This window comes from Notolepis coatsorum (assembly GCF_963971535.1).
Source record: "Notolepis coatsorum genome assembly, chromosome: 8".
Taxonomy (NCBI): Eukaryota; Metazoa; Chordata; class Actinopteri; order Aulopiformes; family Paralepididae; genus Notolepis; species Notolepis coatsorum.
Genome location: NC_140172.1, coordinates 67183588 through 67207319, shown reverse-complemented (window position 1 = coordinate 67207319; position 23732 = coordinate 67183588). Strand labels below are relative to the sequence as shown.

The 23732-nt window shown below is 42.9% G+C and overlaps 1 protein-coding gene across 3 annotated transcripts in view; it reads left to right on the top strand.

The window, feature by feature from the left end:
* The window catches only part of ophn1 (oligophrenin 1), a 210066-nt gene that overhangs the window by 22265 nt on the left and 164069 nt on the right, over positions 1–23732 (top strand). For all 3 annotated transcript variants that reach the window (XM_084320252.1, XM_084320251.1, XM_084320250.1), the window contains one exon: positions 12487–12588. In XM_084320252.1, coding sequence (XP_084176378.1) covers positions 12487–12588 — 102 coding nt within the window. The remainder of the gene's footprint in view (positions 1–12486; positions 12589–23732) is intronic.

The following is a 23732-nucleotide window of genomic DNA, read 5'->3' as shown; positions in this document are numbered from 1 at the left end:
GGCGTTGACGTGCTGCGTTAACGCGATACTAGTATCGCACGATAATATAATTGACTGTTAATCTAATTTTTTATTTATTTTTTTTACCCAGGGTAGGTTCGCTGAGTGAGCACAGATGCTCTTTTTCAGGAACGCCCTGCTTCACATTCACACAGTTCCATTCACACCTGGGAGCTGCCCAGTACAACCACAGTTGATACCATTGGCCACTGAGCAACTACACTGGAGCAGTTGATTTGCATTGGCAGGGTTTGGCCGTGTCTGGCACCCAACGGGAAAAATATTATAGGCACTATAAGTAGACACCGCTACATAAAACAAGCTGGTCTGCCTGAGTGACTGGTGGAAGAAGGAGAAATAGAGATTGGACTGATTGAGTCAAGCCATGTCACATAGTTCAAGTTTGAAATGCTTCTTTCTGTTTTGCTCCTGAGAGTGTGCTAGATACTGTACTGTACTGGTAATATTATTTATTTGTGTTAACTTCTGAATAAAACAACTTATTAAACACAAGTACATCTTATTGAACATTATTTTGATATTTCATTACCAATTATCATAGCAAAACAGCTTTTTCAAACAGTCTGTAATGCATTTTGGAAACGGGAGATGGGCTCATGGTGTAATGGGCCACCTGGCCTGAGAAACATAAGGAGGAAAGAAAAAGTAAGGACTTACTTCTGGTCATTATTTGGGTAGAACACACATATTTTGAATGCCTTCGGCAGATTTTTTTTGAGCCATTTTAATCTAGATTAATCTAGATTAAATCCAGGATTGCAGATAGATTAATCTAGATTAAAAAAATTTATCTATGCCCACCTCTAGTATAAATACTCGGAAAGCGGCTGGCCCAGATGGGATAACAGGACGAATACTTAAGTCCTGTGTAAACCAGCTGGCCCCAGTATTTACATCCATATTCAATATATCCCTGGTTGAGTCCGTGGTCCCTGCCTGCTTCAAAATGTCAACTATAATCCCTGTGCCAAAAAACTCCTCTCCAACAGGCCTTAACACTTGATTGTCACGCAGTATGCCCATCCTTATACCCAGTCTGCCACCGCTGTAAGCCTATGGAGATGTTTACCTTCTTTGCAGGGCTATAACTTTTTAAATATTATAGCTATATTGACATTACTATGGCCCATTCAACATCGGGTATCTATCGTTCCGGATGTGGGACCGTTATATTTTTTCATTCATACATTGTTGTGTTAAAGGAAAACTCCAACATTTTGGGAAATTAGCTTATTTAACATCTTCCCTGGAGTTAGACAAGAAGATACATACCTTTTTTGTCTCTGTGCATGCATTAGTCTTAGGGACCGCCCGCACCGTTAGCGTAGCTTAGCTTCATCACTGGAAGTGGGTCAGACTTTTACCCTGAAGTTCCCTACAGTCACGAAATACACTCCAAATACAACTCCAAAACGTTCCTGTAAACATGTTATGACCTGTGTATTTACCACATGGAGAAATAAAAAATAATTGCGGCTAGGTGTTGTAGTGGGCAAGGCGCTCACCACCAATGCAGGAGACGCTGGGTTCGAGCCCAGCTCTCCGCATTGCTATCAGCTTGGCTGGTCGTTTATACTAATACAATTGGCAGTATTAGGGGGTGGGAAGCTGATGGGTGGGGATCAGACGTTGTGGACAGCGACTCCTACAGGTCGGTTGGTGCGCCTGCGCAGCAGAATCAGGAAGCGACGGGGGTGGCGTGTCCCTCCCACGCAGACCCCCGACGCTGAGAGATCACGCTGTGCAGGTGAAAAGATGCGACGGCTGCTTCCTCGAGTACCGGAGGGGACACGTGATGTAAGGCTTTATCCACATTGCAGCCGGCTTGTGGGAGGCATGGCCTAACAGCGTTCGAGACAGGGGAGGGTAGAATTGGACGATACGAAATTGGGATGGGAGAAAAATAGAAAATAGGAGAAAAAGTAGATACAAAAAAAAGAGAAATAAAAAATAATTTAATTCAACATTTACGTTTTGTAAGCAAATATACTCGGAACAAATTTTTGCCTAACCACTCCTCTTTGAGCACAGTGATTTCACGCAACGCAGTGCTACTTTCTAACGCTAACGCCAGTGTTTGTTTACATTTTAATTTCATTCAAAGGATCCGAACCGATTGAAGTTTATTGATACCATGACTGTGGTAAGTTTTAAGGGTCTAGCGTTACACAATAAATGAGTTATAATAATACCACAAGTGTGGATTCACTCGCCCAAACCCTGTAGCCGTGCATCGCAGTCAGGAAAGGGGCTAACTAGGTTGATAGTCCAGCAACGTTATGTCCTATTCATCAATCTCACAATATTCGCTAACGTTAGACAGATGGAATACAGCCTTCCATCTAAAAACATAAATTAAAACTTACCACAGTCATGGTATCCATAAACTTCAATTGGTTCGGATCCTTTGAATGAAATGAAAATGTAAACAAACACTGGCGTCATGTTAGAAAGTAGCACTGCGTTGCGTGAAATCACTGCGCCCAGAGAGGAGTGGTTCGGCAAAAAAATATAGTATATTTGCTTAGAAAACGTAAATGTCGAATTCAATTCTTTTTTATTTCTCCACGTGGTAAATACACAGGTCACAACATGTTTACAGGAACGTTTTGGAGTTGTATTTGGAGTGTATTTCGTGACTGTAGGGGACTGTAGGGAACTTCAGGGTAAAAGTCTGACCCACTTCCAGTGATGAAGCTAAGCTACGCTAACGGTGCGGGCGTTCCCTAAGCCTAATGCATGCACAGAGACAGAAAAGGTATGTATCTTCTTGTCTAACTCCAGGGAAGATGTTAAATAAGCTAATTTCCCAAAATGTTGGAGTTTTCCTTTAATACCGTTGAGAATATAAGTATGTTTTTAAGCTTTTCTGCTGTAATTCCAAAAACGCAAGTTATAGGCCCTGAAGCATATGATAGATTATCGATATTGAGGCGGTATTGAGGCGTTGCAATATCAGACAGGGTGCCGCTGCAGTCCCGGAGGGAGGCTGGATGAATTATGAATGTCAATGGCGAAAAAATTTAATATTGATCCCAACAACGAATGATCATGTTGTTGGCGTTCAACGCATGGCGAGCAATAACGAATTATGACGTTGTTGGCGACCAATGTGTTAATGACTACAGACCGGTGGCACTCACCTCTGTGGTCATGAAATGCTTTGAGAGGCTGGTCAAGGATTACATCTGTGCCTCCCTCCCTAGTAACATGGACCCACTGCAGTTTGCATACAGGGCAAACAGGTCCACTGACGATGCGGTCTCCCAAGTACTGCACAACACACTATCTCACCTTGACAGTCAGAAGGGGGGCTATGTGAGATTGCTGTTCATTGACTATAGTTCAGCTTTCAACACCATAGTCCCCACCAGACTGGTTGACAAGCTGATCGATCTGGGTCTGAGCTCTGCCATGAGCGCCTGGATCCTGGACTTTCTAAGTGACAGGCCCCAGGTGGTCAGGGTGGGGGGTCATACCTCCAGCAAAATCACCCTGAGTATCGGGTCCCCCCAGGGCTGCGTTCTGAGCCCCCTGCTGTACTCACTGTACACACATGACTGTGTGGCCAGGTTCAGCTCCAACTCCATAGTGAAGTTTGCGGACGACACGGTGGTGGTGGGGCTGATCTCTAACAATGACGAGAAGGCCTATCGGGAGGAGGTTGATGAACTGGCACGCTGGTGCCGGGACAACAGCCTACTCCTGAACATTGGTAAAACCAAAGAGCTGATCGTGGATTTTAGGAGAGTACAGCAGGGGACACACGCCGTTGTGGATAAACGGGGCTATCGTGGACAGGGTGAGCAGTTTCAAGTACCTGGGAGTCCACATCACAGAGGTCCTGACATGGTCTACACACATAGATTCTGTGGTGAAAAAGGCGAAACAGCGCCTCTATCACCTGAGACAGCTAAGGAAGTTCAGAGTATCGGGGAAGATACTCCACTCCTTCTACTCCGGGGCTGTAGAGAGCCTTCTGACTGGAAACATCACTGCCTGGTTTGGAAACAGCACGGCACAGGACAGGAAGGCACTCCAGAGAGTGGTGCGCTCAGCTGAGCGTACTACGGGTATTGCACTACCACCCCTGCAGGACTTATATAACAGGAGGTGCAAATCCAGAGCCTGCAGAATTATGAAAGACCCTCACCATCCCAACAACAGCCTGTTTAAGCTGCTGCAGTCAGGCAAGCGCCTACGGTCACACGCTGCAAGAACAGAGAGACTCCGACTCAGCTTCTTCCCCCAGGCCATCAGAACACTGAACACTGAACTCTCCACTCACAAATACACATGAGCACACACAGACACACACACACACTGAACTCTCCACTCACAAATACACATGAGCACACACACACACACACACACACACACACACACACACACACACACACACACACACACACACACACACACACACACACACACACACACACCACTCATGCGGCAACCGCTAAAACAATCACTTTAAAACTAAATGTCACTTAAAAATAGAATCTTTAGAAACACTTTAAAAGAAGGAGGTACTGGGCAGCCTAGTAGCGCAGCGGACTAAGCATCTGTCTACCACCACAGAGCCAGTGGGATCGAATCTGGCTGTGGTGCCTCCGGCTTGGCCGACCGTCCATACTAACACAATTGGCAGTGTTAGCGGGTGGGAAGCCGGCGTGGGTGGGTCCTGGTCGTTGTAAAACAGCGACTCCTACTGTTCGGTCGGGGCACCTGCACAGCAAGGGAAGTATCTGGGAGAGGTAGTGTGACCTTCCACACGTTACACTTTCCCAGTGAGAGTCCACGCTGCCAGGTTAAAAGAAGCAGTGGGCTGGCTACACATGTGTCGAAGGAAGCATGTGATAGTCTCCGCCCTCCCAGACTGACGGTAGGGGGTAGAGTTCGCAACGACCAGGAAAGGGATTGGGAATTGGCATAGCGACTAACATTGGGATGGGAGAAAAACGGAAAAAGAAGGGGGGGAAAAGATAATAAAAAAAATGTAAATAAAGAAGGAGGTACTGTATAGTTTAGATACATTAAGAGTCAACATTGTAAATTGTATATTGCATAGTAGTGTATATAATAACCAGTTTCTCAGGAACCTAGCATGTATTTCTTTTTACCATGCATATCTTGTGTTTTATCCATTTTATTTTTTCTATGCCTATTTTATTCTATTTTATTATTGTATTTTGCACAATCAATGCGGGCATGACCACCCGCATTTCACTGTATGCCCTGGTATGTATGTGACAAATAAACCTCTTGATTCTTGATTCTTCTTGATACATGCACACAACTTGTAAACAACATTAACTCATTCAGTGCCAGGGGTCGCTGTCTACCTTCTGGCTAGAACGCCAGTGCTTTAATCAATGGGGAGACTGCGAAATTTGCGAGTGCTTAAAATTAGGGATGTTCGATATTGGCTTTTTTACCGATATCCGATATACCGATATTGTCCAACTCTTAATTTCCGATACCGATATCAACCGATACCGATATATGCGGGGTTTCCCCCCCTAAAGAACGGAATAATTTTAGGTAATTAACATTACATATCTCTTGTTGTGGAATTATGCATACTTTTGACAATAAATAAAATAAAAATTTGTTCTTACTTGCTTGCCATGGTAAATAAATGGAAAAAAATATAATGATGATAATTTAAAAAAAAAATGGAAAACCGATAGCGATATTTTCCGATATTACATTTTAATGCCAATATCGGTAGGCCGATAATATCGGACATCCCTACTCAAAATATATCTTATATTATAGCTATGGGTCTAATAACACCGTCGATTGTCAGTGAGTTGCTTCTGGTCAACATGCAAAAAACAGATTGTTTTTTTCATCCGTACATTTCCGTTTTATACCGTTTTGAATATGAGTATAGTTTTGGTGATTCTTAGTAATCCCAGCCGGAAAAGACGCGATAATAGCGTTTTAGTGGAATCCACTTATCACATTGTCATTTTTCGCCTGATTATCGAATCTTTCTGAAATCAACGCTAGATTATCGTTATTATCCTTCCTCATACAAGAATGAAACAGGGCTTGTAGCGGGGCGCCCCCCCCCCCCCCCCCCCCCCCCAACGGTAAAAAGCACAACACAGTCTACACACACAGCTTTGATCGCGGGAGAAAGAAATATCAGATCAACGCAAGCGGCAGTATTTGCCCTTTTGCAAGCTCAGACCCATTCCCAATGATAACATCAGGCTGGATGGATGAAAAATGAATGGATATAGCTTAGCTAATAAAAGAAATAACAATTAAAACCAGACTTTTCTCGTGATTGGCGCTGAACGGTTGGCGAGTTAACCCGACTTTTTCCATGATTGGCGCAGAATGAGTTAATGTTGGACTTGCAAACGTTTTTTTTAATTACATTCAGATTTTTCTTTTAGAATAAATAAATAAAAAGTATTACTCTAAAATGTTATCTATAGCATCTTTAACTATTTAGCTATTACACCACTGTTGGTATTTAGCACTAGAGTCAGTGCTCTGTTGTATTTGCAACATGTGCAATGTTACATCACAGTTTCGGTCTGGTTGTTGTGACAGTCCGATGCAAAACCTTCCCAAAGACTTGTGTAATGTGCCTCTCTTCACTTACTTCCTCATACAGGTCAAAGAAACTATAAAAGAAGGAAGGGTCATCGCGTCACCATGTAGCGTGTGAACGCACATCGTTGCCCAGTGTGGAAACGTTCAGTTTGGTCGACATTGAGTTGAATGGGACCAGCCATCTCCTCATTTTATTTGTTAATTTAAACAGGTTATTACGTCGGATGTCAGAATCATCTGCAATCTGTTGCATTGTTAAATAGCTAACGTTTGATGTATTGGTTGGTTTATATTTCCTCACATAGCTTGTATATTTTTTATTTGAATACAGGCTTCAAAGTCTTGACACCAAGCGGAGCATAGAACGCTGGTATTCTGACGTGATGACCCTTCCTTCTTTTATAGTTTCCTTGATACAGGTCACCCACAATAACATCCTGTTTAATTTTTTGAGTGCTGAAGGCATTCAGTAGAAAATACATAGGACCTAGCAGTGCTGTCACATGTTTCTGGGCTGAACTCCATCAGTATATCACGATATCTAGCAGCGTTAGTGCGACAGCTTACTTTGCACATCGCCGGGATGCAGTCATACAATGTCACTATCAAGTTCCTATTTTGCTCATATTTGCTCAAACTCGTAACACACAGCCACAAGCACATCTGCTGTTTGCTGTGGTATTTATCTAACGTCTGGTAATGATCTGCAAACTAAAAACTAAAACCAGATTTGATGAAAGTCTTCATAGTCCCGTTTTGTGGGCAAAAGATTTTATCTGTAGATTTTCCGTGTTCTTCTTCTTGTGCACTACTTTTTGTTTCAGTAAAGCCAAAACAGTCAGTTACCATTTGTAATAAATAATTACATTACCTGGAGGTGAATTCACGTTGCGAGTTTGAGCAAATATGAGTGCAATCACACAAAGGTGAAATTGTACGACAATATCTGTGGACCAGCTATGTGCTGTCAAAAGTCAGAGGAAACCTGGCCACTACCTTGCTTATTCAGCATGACGTTGACACTTCTGTTGGTGTATACTGTTAATTGAAAAAGTTCTCAACTTTGTATGAACCAATAAGACCAGTAATGGTGCTGCAGTGTTCTGTAACAGTAGTGTTTGAGTTTACATCAGTATATAACAGGTCACTACATGCCTGTTCTGCCTTGTGGCAGCTGCAAAAAGAGAGAAATTTGAAATAATCCCTATTTTCTCTCTTTTTGCAGCTGCCACAAGGCAGAACATTATTTGTCTCCTGGTGGTTGATGGCAAAATCATCCTCCCTCTGAAAATAGTTAGGTTGTTGCGTCGTCTAAATTAAATTAGTTTCAGTGGAACTAATTTAATTGAGAGGATGTGACTTCTTTACAAGATGAGCAAACATTTATATTTGACTGTCAGGGCTTCACACAGATGCTTTATGTGTTGATAGTAGTGGTGGGGGAAAATATCGATACGTAGTATCGCGATACTTTGCGTGGCGATACTGTATCGATACAAGGACGCCAAGTATCGATATTTTATTATTTATAAAAATGTGTATAAGGAAGTTGCATTGTTCATTTTAATACCTGTAATAGTACAGTAGTCCACACACACACACACACACGTGTGCATTCAGTTAGATTGGAATATGACTGTAATACAAACAGTTCAGTTTGTCAGGTACATGCAACACAGATTACAGTGTTGACATCTGTCTGCTTGAGAAAACCCCATTTGCTGCAATACAAATTATTGAAGTGAGATGACCAGACTGAAAACGTTATTTGATTAGATAAAACATCTTGACAAAGTTTTACTTTGCAGTTGAAAAAAGGTAATAGATCGCAATATATCGCAATATTAATTTCGCAATACTCAGCATATCGCAATATTTTTTTTAAATCACAATACTATCGTATCATGACTTAACACTTTGGGTGCCGGGAAACGCTTAAACACGCCATTCCCGGCCATGCTCAAGTTGCCGAAGACGCTTTACAGCGTCTTTAATATCAATATTTCAAAAATCTGGGATCGGATTCATATGTCCCCTCCGCTGGCCTGAGATCCACCAGGAGGACCCACTGAGCTCTCTGGCGGTTCAGGAGCGCCATCTGGTGGCCGATCGGCGCAATCGCTTAACAGGAAGTGCCATAGAGGTTGTGCTGGACGGCCGTATTACTTCCGGGCACTCGCTATAGGTCCCGGCATTCTAGCTTGTCACAATACACAGCGATCGATTGCCAATAACTCGATAAACAACATGATTTGGACGTATATACCATTATACAAGCTGGAGATGGACCGGGTAAATCTACATCCCATAATGATAAAATGTCTACTCTACGATGATCGCCCAACGGCGCGCGGAGACTGGGGTGAGTTTTAGCGTGTAAAGTTACCGTCTTCGATACTAACTGCTATTATCAACATTTGACCCACATTAGATGATTGGTATAACGCTGCCCACGGAATTATAAACGCCCCCTAGCCCATCCGGTCACATCAGATGACGTGTAGTAACTTCTAGAAGTACGTCTAGTTGGAATTTTTTATATCGCGCTGATTGCCATAAAACTGTATTGCATCATCAATATAATGTATTTGGGGCTATAGATCACGTTCTGGAGAAAGCTGCAGAAAGAGATGAAAACATACTTATACATTAGACCATACTTTACTATGAATATGTGAATGAAAAAGTTTAACGTTGCTACACAATGAACAATACATATAGGACTTTGAATGGGCCCTAATAATGGCAATGTAGCAATAGAATTTAAAAAGTTATAGCCCTGCAAAGAAGGGGACTTTCTCTATAGACAAATAGAGCCGGCAACCTACGGTTGATAATGAATTTAACCCATGGCAGCCAAAGTGTTAAGTATCGTGATAATATCGTATCGTGAGGCATCTGGTGATTCCCACCCCTAGTTGATAGGCACGTAGTTTGGAGGAGACGTGCGCCTGTTGCGACAAAACCATTGAAAACGATAGGAAAAAGTCGCATGTGCATTCAAAAAGGCGTCCAATGTGATTACAGCTTTAGTATTAGAGATTCCATTCTTCTTCAGTGGCTTAGGGATAGCCTATCCGAGCATGCATGTTTTTTTTTTTTTAAACTTTGGCCATTCCGCTGGCTCTTTTTTGCGTTTATCGCATTTTCTCTGGTCAAGAATGACCGACAGACAGAAACAGGTTGAATGGGGGTACAGATGGGGGGAAGACACTCTGAGAAAGGCACGGCTGCAGTCCGGGAATCGAACTCGCTAAACCCCAGATCCGTGACGAGCACGGTTGTCCCCGGCGCCGAAATAGCGCTCGCGGTACGCGGTGAGCTACTGGAGCTCCCTAGAGCATGCATGTTTTAAGGTAACATGCTTTGCTTTCATCGAACATATGATGATATGTAAATACACCTACTGAAGTAAAGACTTCTCATGCCTGTTCTATCATGTCATGATGAGAGATCAGAAAGAAGCGGAAAAAAGGAAAGAAAAAGCAGCTGGAGACGTCTTCCTGTGGTGATAAACGGTGTGTTTTGCGGAAATGGAATCAACAGTATTGACACTTATGACTTATTACATCCATCTCGAAAGTCATGGAAAAAATAGTATACGAACAGATCGAAAAGTACCTCGCGGAAAAAAATCTAATCTACGAATTCCAATCTGGCTTCAGAACATCCCACTCCACTGACACATGTCTTCTCTACTTGAACGACCACATCAAACAAGAGGTGGACGCGGGCAAATACTGCGGCATGGTCATGCTGGACCTACAAAAGGCCTTCGACACTGTCAATCACACCATTCTGATTGACAAGCTAAAAGCAATTGGTTTTGATAGTTTATCAGTGAGCTGGATACAATCCTACCTGGAGGGGAGGGAACAGATGGTGGAAGTAAACGGTACCCTATCCCCCCCCCTCACAGTGAGCTGTGGTGTTCCACAAGGAAGCATACTAGGACCGCTACTATTCCTAATTTATGCAAATGACATGTCGTCAGCTTGTGACTGCAACTTGTTCCTGTTTGCGGACGACTCAGCCCTGCTGGTCTCTGACAAAAACAAGTTACAGGTTGAAAAAGCCCTCAGCTCGGAACTAGGCAAAATCTGCATATGGCTCGCCGACAACAAACTATCATTACACATGGGCAAAACAGAGTCCATTCTCTTCGGTTCAAATAACAAACTCAGCAAGACCGACGGCTTCTCGGTTACAGTGGGTGACAATATTATCACAAGGAAAGATGAAATTACCTACCTGGGTTCCATCCTAGAGGCTAATCTTTCCTGTGACAAAATGGCATCCAATGTAATAAAAAAAGTCAACCAACGAACGCGATTCTTGTACCGGATCTCCTCTCTGGTAAACAAGAATACCCTGAAGACTCTAGCAGGAGCACTCATTCAAGGGTACTACGACTATGCTTGCACCTCATGGTACCAAAGCACCTCAAAGGCACTAAAAAACAAATTACAAACCTCAAAACAAGCTAGTCAGACTACTACTTGACCTGACTCCCAGAACCCACCTCACCCCTGCCCACTTTGACAACCTAGGATGGCTTAGAGTAGACGACAGAGTACAGCAACTTGCAATGGGCCTGGTCTACAAGATACACTACGCGACCAAGGTACCCATGTACATGTCAAAATACTTCCCAAAGGTCAGTGAATACCACGATCACAACACCAGAGGGAGCTCCACAAATCATGTAAAACCCAGATTCGGCTCAAACAAGGGACTAAACACGTTTCGCAATTATGCCACATCAATGTGGAACGCCCTACCTAAAGCTGTAAAGGAATGTGAATCACTACCCACTTTCAAAAACACTCTCAAAAAACACCTACGTGAGACTGCAATTCGAAACTGGCCCCTACAAATGTCCTAACCTAGTTGTACAGTAAATGACCAAGTAAGGCTTTGTCAGTATTCCAATGTACAGTGTAAAATGTGTGTGTGTCCCCTACCCAACCCCCCCCCCACCTCCAATGTACAGCCCTCACCCAACCCACCCAACCCCACCCCACCCATCCAACCTCCTCCAATGTACAGTTTCTACGCCAAATGTATATACACTCCTTTTCTGGACACTTTTGTATCACAAACAGTACTGTATTTGCAAATCTGATATGTCATAAATGTATAGATGTAGCAGTACTGTCTATCTGTATGTCATGTATGTCATATATGTTATGATGAATTGAAAATGGGGGACCCTGATGTAAACAAGACGAAAGTCTTTCTCTGGTCTGCATCCCCTTAACAATTGTATGTATTGAGCTGTACTGTACTGTACCCATTCTGCAATCTGTTAATAAACTTTTCAATTCAATCAATTCAAAAAACTGGTGCGGTACAGTGGAGGCTTAACTGCTGAGAACGACACGTGACATAAAACTTACCAACGTGTTTTGTGTCTCGAGTAGGGATGAGCAAAAGTAATGTTTTCCCAGATCGAGTACTCCTAGTGAGTAGAAGACATGAGTTAGAACACATCTTAAAGCAGCAGCAATAATGACATAACAATATACCCGATGCTTAATGCATATTGTCAGTCAAAACAGTCAGTTACCATTTGTAATAATTACAATACCTCCACTGTCTGCAGCAGGTCTCTGCGCTCATGCAACGGCATGTACTACTACTTTATAAGAATAAACAATATAATCGATAGAATAGAATAATAGAATCTGTGAAAACGGATACAAGTTGACACATGGTGTTCAGTTGGAAGGCGTTCCAGGTTGTCACATGTCGTCCTCATGACAACGCTGGGATTCAGATTAAAATGGTTGAAATGCCCCTTTCACTTCAATGAGAAGGTAATGCAATGGTAGTATTTAATCATACTGTTAACATTAATGTATCCCTATTCCCTATCTCACCCTTTAGGAGAAGAGGAAGAAGTTTGAGAAAGAGAGTGAAAAATACTACTCTCAATTAGACAAACACCTCAATCTGTCTGCAAAGAAGAAAGAGAGTCAGCTTCAAGAGGTTGGTTGAAACACAACAAATGCATTTGTCATCATCAACAATACCTTCGACTGCATTCACATGCCCATAGTATTCTGGATACGAGCCTACATATATCTTTATTTATAATAAATAATACTAACCTTTGTCTTTTACTATTATGCACTTTGCTACTAAGTAATCTACCTTGACTACCGGTATACTACTATCTACTATGCTAATGTATATACTACTATGCACTCAAGACTGTAGCACTCAGGTTCGACACTGTTTGATGAACAATGTTACTTACCCTTAGCTGCCAGAGTTGGACCCTTCCTGCTGACTTGTTCACAATTTGTAAGTCACTTTGGATAAAACCATCAGCTAAATTACTAAATGTAAATGTATATCTTGGATATATATCAGGATATGCCAATCGTGAATACCCCTGCATAGCCTACCCCTGCATACACAGAGTATCAGAATTTGATCACAGGAACAGAACTTAACACAGATTGTAAAACCCCACAGCAAAACAGCACGAGGTTCAGTATCGGAGCACGTCTATTTGTTTAATTTCAGTTTGTTTTGTTTAGGTGTGTTATTTATTGTTATTTGTGTTTTATCAATATATGGTGATGAGTGTGAGTTAGGGATGTCCGATATTATCGGCCTACCGATATCGGCCGATATCGGCATTAAAATGTGATATCGGAAAATATCTGTATCGGTTTTCAAAATTATTATTATTTTTATTTTTATTTTTTATACATTTCTATAGAAATGATGTCCGATATTATCGGCCTACCGATATTATCGGCCGATATCGGCATTAAAATGTGATATCGGTTGATATCGGTATCGGAAATTAAGAGTTGGACAATATCGGTATATCGGTATCGGTAAAAAAGCCAATATCGAGCATCCCTAGTGTGAGTGTATATTTTTGTGTTGTCACCAGGAAGAATAGCTGTCGCTATTCAAAAGCATCTAATGGGCATCTAAGTAAAACAAACAAACAAACAAAATTGTGGCAAAATATGTTCATTATTTTAGTTGAAATGAAAAAGGCGAGTTCCGTTAATCTGGTGTGACATCAGCTGGGTCATGGTGAGGTCATTATGTTTATTTGTTTATTATATGGATCCCCATTCGTCTACACCCATGGGTGAAAGACTATTCTTCCTGGGGTCCGAACACATAACTTACAACATTGGAGTAATAACAAAACAATAAAAACATAAGAAACACTTTAGCTTAAGTACATTCTCAATATCTGCAACAACACAAAAAGGCTCCAACCACAAATACAATACTAACTAATCAAACAATAACTCAACTGTATTTCATTATTGAAACTGCGTTTTTCAAAATGTTCTTAAAAGTAAATTTGTTGCTGATAATCATTATCTTCACAGCTATACAATTCCAGTATGCAGCAGCTCTATACATTACGGTTCTCTTAAGTGTATTTGTTCTTGGTAGAGGTAGAGTAAAATGACCCAAGGCGTGTCTGGTGAGATAGCCATGTGTAGTATTGGTGGGTTGTAGTTCTGACCACAAAGACTCAGGTTTACCAACTTTATAAATATTAAACAAAAATGTTACAAGGCTGCATGCCAGCCTCTGATCCACTCTAAGCCAAGACAGAGCGGTATGCATCCCCTCAACACTGCTCCTCACAGAGCAGCAGAGAGCGAGACACGCCGCTCTGTTCTGAGCGAGCTGAAGTTTCACCAGATCCCGCTTTGAAGCGATCAACCAAATTGTTGGGCAATAGTCCAAGTGGGATAGGACTAAAGCCCCAGCAGCGGCGGCGGTGGTGGTGGCGGTGGCGACGGTCGCGGATCCCCGACGGCGTGGCCTCCGTCGAACCTCACCGGCAGCGTCGGGTGGGGGAAAATGGGGTTCGAGCACAGCCACGCTCCTCCTCCATGTCCCTGCATGCAGCCGTCATCTGCTGCATGGCAGACCCGAACAGCCCAGCTTCGGAGAGGGGGGCCGTGAGCAGGGGAAGCCTCTTCCGCTCCGGCACCCGCGCCTGCTCCAGCCAAAGGTGGCGCTGGGTCAGAGTGGCCAGGGCGCGTACTTTCCCGGCAGCGATTGCCTGCAGCTGTACCAGGTGCAGGATGGCTCCAGCCGCCTGGGCGTGTAGGTACAAATGGTGATCGTCCAACACCGACCCGCCCGCCATCATCCCCGACATGAAGCGCGCCAGCTGCGCGATGTTGGATGTCGCAGCCAGGCTCTGGGTCGTGGCGATGAATGACTGGTCACTTCAGTTGGCCAACTGCCTAGCCGATTTCCCTTGGGGAACCGGCTTCCGCAACGGCTCCCACACCACCTCAGGACAAAGAATAGATGCCATCGGGCTATCAAGCTGAGGCACCCCTTCCTTCAATCCCTCGATCAAACCCACCACCCGCGTGACTTGCATGTAGGTGGGGGTAAGGCCGGTGATGCGGGAGATTACCTGTGCCTGACGCACGTAGGCCTCCATTGAGGGGAAGAATGGGCAGACAACGCCCGTCTCCCTCACAGGACGACGTTGCCAGAGATGACCTATCAAGTCATCAGGGACAGGTGCAGGCAGTGGCTGCGGCAACGGCACGTCATTAGCGGCTGCGGCAGCCACCATGAGCTCCGGAAACAAGGCACGCAATTCCCCATGTGCACCTTCCTCCACGCAGCCCGTGTCCCTCACGTACGGTGAGGCTGCCACTCAGTGTGGCGCCACCATCTGATGCGGTTGATAGCAGGGCATCCCGTCTCCGAGTCGGAGGTTCTAACCCAACACCGGAGGACGAGGGACCCCAAGGAGACATACCACCCCCTGCCACACCCTGAGGGGGAGAGTGATACGTCTCCACCGGGGCGCCAAACAAGAGCGCTTCCGCTCCCTCCATAAAATCCTCCATATCCATCGGACAAGGAGACCGAGCAGAAGCACCCTCGTCTGGCTCCAGCAGCTCTCCAAAGCCAGGCCGTTCGCCCCTGCAACTCACCATCTTACGACGGGAGCGAGCAGAGGCGAAGAGCTTGCGTCTCAGATCCTCCGCTACCAAAGGAGCCGTCGACCTATCGGCCGACCGCCCACTGGAGGGGGAACCAGAGCTGGAACTAGGCCATCTCACAGGAGACGGCCTTGGTTCAACAGCTCCTCGGAGAGGCAAACTCTCCACCGGACGCCGCTCGGGTGCGTCTGACTGCCACGACGTGGAGTCAGCACAGCCCCACGACGCACGGCGGAGGCGGCAATGGAGAACCGCTGGTGAAGGGTGACGTTGTGAGCGCTCGAACCCCCCCCGATGAAGACTTAGCTTTTTCTCAAAAATTTGTGAGAGAGAGAAAAAACAAGAAATAATGTCAACGCAGCTCCTCTTCAATATTTCACTAATCTCAAAGTGGTGTATACAGACACTCGCCGTGGTGAAAACAAAGAAGGAGCTGTTAGTATGGCCACACCTCTGCTTATGTAGAGGAGCGGATGGGGGTGTGGCCAGGCGGTTAGGTGTGTAAAGGTGCATGTGGAGATTTATTCAGTGCTAGTACTGATACAGGGATGTATTCCAGTAGACGCAGAGCGGAGCTACACGACCTATAACCAGCCTTAACTCTTCTTGGAGCAACGTATTAACCAAGTTATCGTTCTCTGCAGAGACATACATTGTTGTGTCATCTGCATAAACTTCCATGCATGCATTATTTAATACATAAGGTAAATCATAATGTCATGTGAGGAGTTTGGCTGTAATGTAAATGCCTTCTAGCCAGTAGCTACACGACCCTCCAGTCTTGGTAACACCTAGTCCTAGGTCATCATAAGTCACACCCAGACGGCGTCCTATCCGGAACCGGATCTATAACCTATGACCTATAACTCATAAATGATTGAGAATTGATACATTTTGACAGAGCGTTTCTATTTTAACTGGCACAGCTTATTCTATTTGAAATGAATTTCCACTTCAATGTGAAAATAAATATATATAAATAAATATTGTTGAAGTATTAGTGAATTTTACTTTCTTTATTCAATTTGAATCGGTCAGCTGTCAACTACATACAGACGTTGATACAGAAGTAGTACAACTACTAGGCTACTATATGGCTCTGAATCATAGCTCAAGTTAGACATTATAATGTTCCGGACCTTTGCTGTCAGATCACAGATCACCCTGAAGACTCTGGCAGGAGCACTCATTCAAGGGTACTACGACTATGCTTGCACCTCATGGTAGAAAAAGCACCTCAAAGGCGCTAAAAACAAGATTACAAACATCACAAAACAAACTGGTCAGACTACTACTTGACCTTACTCCTAGAACCCACTTCACCCCTGCCCACTTTGACTACCTAGGATGGCTTAGAGTAGACAACGGACAGAGTACAGCAACTTGCAATGGGCCTGGTCTACAAGATACACTATACGACTATGGTACCCATGTACATGTCAAAATACTTCCCAAAGGTCAGTGAATACCACGACCACAACACCAGAGGAATCTCAACAAATCATGTTCAACCCAGATTCGGCTCAAACAAGGGACTAAACACGTTTCGCAATTATGCCACATCAATGTGGAACTTCCTACCCAAAGCTGTAAAGGAATGTGAATCACTACCCACATTCAAAACCGCTCTTAAAGAGCACCTACGGGAGGCTGCAATTCGAAACTGGCCACCGTAAATGTCCAAACCCCCCCACCCCCACCCCCTCCTAATAGACAGTCTCCTCCCCACCGTATGTATATATTCTCTCCCCACCGTATGTATATTTCTCTTCCACCCACCAACCCCCTCCTAATGTACAGTCTCCTCCCCACCGTATGTATATATTCTCTCCCCACCGTATGTATATTTCTCTTCCACCCACCAACCCCCTCCTAATGTACAGTCTCCTCCCCACCGTATGTATATATTCTCTCCCCACCGTATGTATATTTCTCTCCCACCCACCCACCTACCCCCTCCTAATGTACAGTCTCCTCCCCATCATATGTATATACTCTGTCAGGATCTATGGGTAACAGTACTGTATATTTGCATATCGTATATGTCACAAATGTAACAGTACTATATACCTGTATGTCATGTATGTCCCTATGCCATAAATGTCATGTCATGTATGTTGTATGTCATAAATGTCACTATGAATTGAAAATGGGGGACCCTGATGTAAACAAGACAAACGTCTTTCTCTGGTCTGCATCCCCTTAACAATTGTGTGTATTGAGCCGTACTGTATTGTACCCATTCTGCAATCTGTTTAAATAAAGTTTTCATTCATTCATTCATTCATTCATTCATTCATTCATTCATTCATTCATTCATTCATTCATTCATTCATTCATTCATTCATTCATTCATTCATTCATTCATTCATTCATTCATTTCATGCTTGAGGACATTTTCTCTGACTGGACCTCTTTGAATTGAATCTCCCTGACCTAGTGTCTCAATAGTTTGAGCATGGGCCACACATATTCAAGCATTTCTAGGGGGAGAAACATAATGAATCTTGCATCGAACAAAATTATGATGTAAGGCAGGGATACTCAACTAGATTCACAGGGGGCCACTTTATGGATAAATGGATGGTGCATCATAGAGCCAGAGTGCGGGGGCGGGGCGGGGGGTCCATGCTTGTTGCTGCATGTTTTTTAGACCAAAATTGTGCCTTTCTGGTGATTTTGTTGTTCAATTTATTGGACAGGGTATTTTATATTGCAGTCTCAGCTACTATACCCAACTCCAAGACAAAACAAAAAAAGAAGTGAAAATAACTTCTTTGGACTCTTATAGTTCCAGCCCAATTACTTTCAGATGTCTTAAGGTGAGAGGTCAGGACCCCATTGTACCCCAGTAGCAGGGGTGTAAAAAGTACCCTCAAGTAAAAGTCAGAGTATCTGGCTAAAAACACACTTGAGTAAAAGTCAAAACATTTCTACTATTAAATGTACTTAAGTACTAAAAAGTAAAAGTAAAAACCTTTTTTATGACCGTCTATTCTTCTGATAGCAGGTGTTTAATCAAAGATGCCCGCTTTCTAGTCTTGCACAAGGACCAATCAGCATGGGTATGGGCTGGTTCATTTTCCATTGATGGGGATTTGATTGGCTGTTTTTAAATAAATTGCGGCCGCAGGATTAATAACGTTAACGTTAGTCCGGCCAGAGAAACAAATATACTAATTAAAATTGTTGGACCTGCGAGATTTGTACTTTGTAGGTTTACATTTTAAATGTAAGTAGTAAAAAGTATGTTTTTTTTCTCTTAAATGTAATTGAGTAAAAGTACAAGTATACAAACCTAATAATACTCAAGTAAAGTACAAATCCCCCAAAACAGTACTTAAGTATTGTAACAAAGTACAATTACTCAAGTACTTTACACCCCTGCCCAGTAGTAAGTTGTACTGACCAGCAGCGTAACTAGAGTGGGATATAACAGATACAGTATACATATAGTATCTACAGATATGTAAAAAGGATTATGTACAGACAGATGTGGATATATAAATATTAAGGCTGTCAAATATATCGCGTTAATATCGCGTTAACTCCCGATTCTATTAATGCCACTAATTTTTTTAACTCAAGATTAACTAAAAAAAATTTTTTTTTTTTTTTTTTTTTACTAGACTTCACTCAGGTGTATTATTGATGCTCTCATTGATACTATGTTTGTTTCTGAAGTGTGTGTGTGTGTGTGTGTGTGTGTGTGTGTGTGTGTGTGTGTGTGTGTGTGTGTGTGTGTGTGTGTGTGTGTGTGTGTGTGTGTGTGTGTGTGTGTGTGTGTGTGTGTGTGTGTGTGTGTGTGTGTGTGTGTGTGTGTGTGTGTGTGTGTGTGTGTGTGTGTGTGTGTGTGTGTGTGTGTGTGTGTGTGAGATATAGAGAGAGAGGGGGGTGAGAGAGATGAGGAAGGGGCAAAAGAGAAAAAGAGCTGGGAGTGTGTGTGTGAGGGAGAGAGGGGGGTGTGTGATTAATCAGCCCTTGTGTGTGTGAATGTAACAAGTTCCTAACGTTTTCTTTCCCCTATTATTTCATGCACACTTTATTCATTGTTTTAAATTATTATTTTCTTTTAAGTTATTTTGTGCATCACTCTGTTTTGAATTTGATGCAAATTTGCAATGCATGAGGGTCATCCTTTTGTGTTAAATGGCTGCACAAAGCAAGCATTTGTTGACTCGCATGTTGATAAGAGTATTAAAACTTGGAACTTGAAAAAGATCTGTTTAAGGTAAAAAAAAAAAAATGCGATTAATTTGCGATTAATCGCGAGTTAACTATGGACAATCATGCGATTAATCGAGTTAAATATTTTAATCGTTTGACAGCACTAATAAATATATATTAGGGCTGACCCCTATTAGTCGATTAGTCGACTAATTGGTCGAAAGGAGCCGTAGTCGACTGCCAACCTTAGTCAAACACAAAAAAATATATATTATAAAGAAATATTTTACTTTTATTTATTTCCAAAAGAAAAGAGGCCTAGAAGCGTGGCTAACGCTAATGGCACGCATACCAGAGGCTAACTGCCTACGAAAACAGGCAAAGTTGTATGTGTTATATTCAGGTTATGGCTGGTATGTCTGGATTCCTCAGGATCTCTAGTTTCATATGATACACCTTTGCTCTAGCTTTAATTCTGAGCCCGCTAGGTCCTCCGAAAAATGCTGATCGTCGTTATCTTCAGAAGGTTCAAATCAAATGGGTTTGGAAATGTTAACTGATATAATAAATGTTCCTGTGGGCCAGAGAAAAAGTTGTGCTGTGGTCTGCAAGTTGAGTATCACGATGTAAGGACTGCCATATTGCCGGGATGTTGCCAGCTAGCGTAGCCGGTGCAGTACAGACGTTAGCGTTGCCAGGACGGTAACGGCTAGAAGGCATTACAGCTGGTGTAGGCACCGGATATGTTCGGCCTCGCAGATCATTACAGCTGGTGTAGGCACCGGATATGTTCGGCCTCACAGATCATTACAGCTGGTGTAGGCACCGGATATGTTCGGCCTTGCAGATCATTACAGCTGGTGTAGGCACTGGATATGTTCGGCCTCACAGATCATTACAGCTGGTGTAGGCACCGGATATGTTCGGCCTTGCAGATCATTACAGCTGGTGTAGGCACCGGATATGTTCGGCCTCGCAGATCATTACAGCTGGTGTAGGCACCGGATATGTTTGGCCTCACGGATCATTACAGCTGGTGTAGGCACCGGATATGTTCGGCCTCGCAGATCAGTTCAGCTGGTGTAGGCACCGGATATGTTAGGCCTCGCAGATCAGTTCAGCTGGTGTAGGCACCGGATATGTTCGGCCTCGCAGATCAGTTCAGCTGGTGTAGGTACCGGATATGTTCGGCAGGGTCCATTTTTCAGTTGAGTTGCACAGCAAACGTCTGACATTTATCATGCTGTACCAAAGATCCTTGGCTCTAGATTCAAGATTCAAGAGATTTATTAGTCACATATGAGACATGTAGTGAAATGAAGGTGGCCATGCCCGCCTTGATTGTGCAAAAAATACAAATAATAATAGAATAGAATAGATAATAAAATGGACATGATAAAAAGTACTAAGATGAAATACAATACAATGCTACGCTTACGAATTGAAGGTAATGAGTCCTATATACACTACTATACAATATACGATTAGTCGACATAATCGCCGATGTCGATTATAAAAAATCGTCGACGAGGAATTGTTGCGTCGATTAGTCATTAAAAAAAATATATATATTATATATATATATTTTTTTTACTACCTATCTTTGTGAAAGTGGCTTCTCAGCTCTGGTCCAGCCAGCTGAAGACTTCTTAGCTTAACATAACAGACCGACAGTAAGTTTGGGGGAACTAATGGGATAACTAGGGATGTTGTTTGGTCCTGACAAGAGTCTCAAAGCAACTCTGAGGTCATGCTCAATGTCCAATCTGTTCCTCTGCTCTGTCTTCAGCTGGACCAGAGCTGAGAAGCCACTTTCACAAAGATAGGTAGTGCAAAATAAAAAAAATTAAATAATAATATATATATATATTTTTTTATAATATTTTTTTAATATAATTGTTTTTCGATTAGTCGACTAATCGAAAAAATAATCGACAGATTAGTCGACTACCAAAATAGTCATTAGTTGCAGCCCTACTATACAATATAGTTATGCTATATATATAACTATACTACGGTATACTAACTATACTATAGACCACTGCACTTCCGCGTTACATTGAGCTCATGGAGGAGAGAGCGGGGGAAGCAAATTAATGAATGTGGATGAGAGCCTTAATGTAAGTGGTTGTAGCTACAGCTGTGGGGGTGCTAGAGACATGATCGAATAGACTTTTATACGCCTGAGTCTCCTGAACACGGCGCGACCAATTCCAAATCGATCGGAACTTTCTCGGCCGAGCTATAGTCCCTTTTTCAGCACCTACTCCCCATACGCATGCGCAGATTGCCAAAGGAGTCTGAACGGCGCGCGAGCCGATCTGAAATGTTCCATCAGAGGGGGGGAAGCTTGTGGTGGGAATGTGAGCGGCAGGTTACGATACTTAAAAAATGGCTAGCTATATCAGTACATTGCCAGCTGCTGACAAGTGCCGGTATTTGCAAAAAATTGCCTGCTTCGGTGGCCAGTGTCCTTTCAGCCGAACAGGAGAATGGAAAAAGTATCCCACTCAATGGCCAGACTTATGGTTTTATGGCGACATCTACAATTACCTCATTGAGTCTCCAGGTAGACTAATGTTGATTTCGGTCATCTATAAAAAAACTTGCCTAGATCTACGTCTATACATCTTAGTCCTGTCCACTTTATATTTAAGTGCAGTGGTCTATAGCCGCTCACATTACCACCACAAGCCCCCCCCCCTCCCTCTGATGGAACATTCCAGATCAGCTTGCGCGCCTTTGGCAATCTGCACATGCGTATGGGGAGTAGGTGCTGAAAAAGGGACTATAGCTCGGCCGAGAAAGTTCCGATCGATTTGGAATTGGTCGCGCCGTGTTCAAGAGACTCGGGCGTATATAAGTCTATTCCATCATGTCTCTAGCACCCCCACAGCTGTAGCTACAACCACTTACATCAAGGCTCTCATCCACATTCATTAATTTGCTCCCCCCGCTCTCTCCTCCATGATTTCAGAATCCCGGAAGTGTTGCGGTGGTCTATGTTTTTTAAAGTGGCCTTTTTATATTAAAAAAATCATGGCTTTGTGGCAATAGTCAAATCTTTTTTTGTACATTTTGCTTGCTTGCTAACATGATTAATGAATTGGCTTGTGCTGGCACTTTTAGTTTGAAGGCAAAACTTCTCCACAGGAAGTCTTATTTAAGAAAAACGGACCCTGAACTGATCTTGGAGACCGACCATATCTTGTACATCCTGACGTGACCCACCTGAGGGCCTGTTACCACCTCCTCACGTGACCCACCTCAGTGCCTGTTACTACCTCCTCACGTGACCCACCTCAGTGCCTGTTACTACCTTCTCACAGGACCCACCTCAGTGCCTGTTACTACCTCCTCACAGGACCCACCTGAGTGCCTGCTACTCAGGGGTGTAAAGTACTTGAGTAATTGTACTTTGTTACAATACTTAAGTACTGTTTTTGGGGATTTGTACTTTACTCAAGTATTATTAGGTTGTATACTTGTACTTTTACTTAATTACATTTCAGAGACTTATTTTTTTTTTTTTTTTTTTACTCATATTTAAAATGCAGACCTACAAAGTACAAATCTCGCAGGTCCAACCATTTTAATTAGTATATTTGTTTCTCTGGCCGAACTAATGTTAACGTTCATTAATCATGCGGCCGCACTTTATTTAAAAATAGCCAATCAAATCCCCATCAATGGAAAATTAACTCACCCATACCCATGCTGATTGGTCCTTGTGCAAGACTAGAAAGTGGGGATCTTTGATTAAATACCTGCTATCAGAAGAATAGACGGTCAGAAAAAAGTTTTTACTTTGACTTTTTAGTACTTAAGTACATTTAAAAGTAGAAACTTTTTTACTTTTACTCAAGTGTGTTTTTATCCAGATACTACTCTGACTTGAGTAAGATTTTTTACTTAAAGGGGACCTGCATTGCTATTCCTAGCACTATTTGGGCAACTTTACACAATTCCTGTGAGTCTATGGAAGACTAGACTAAGGTTTAT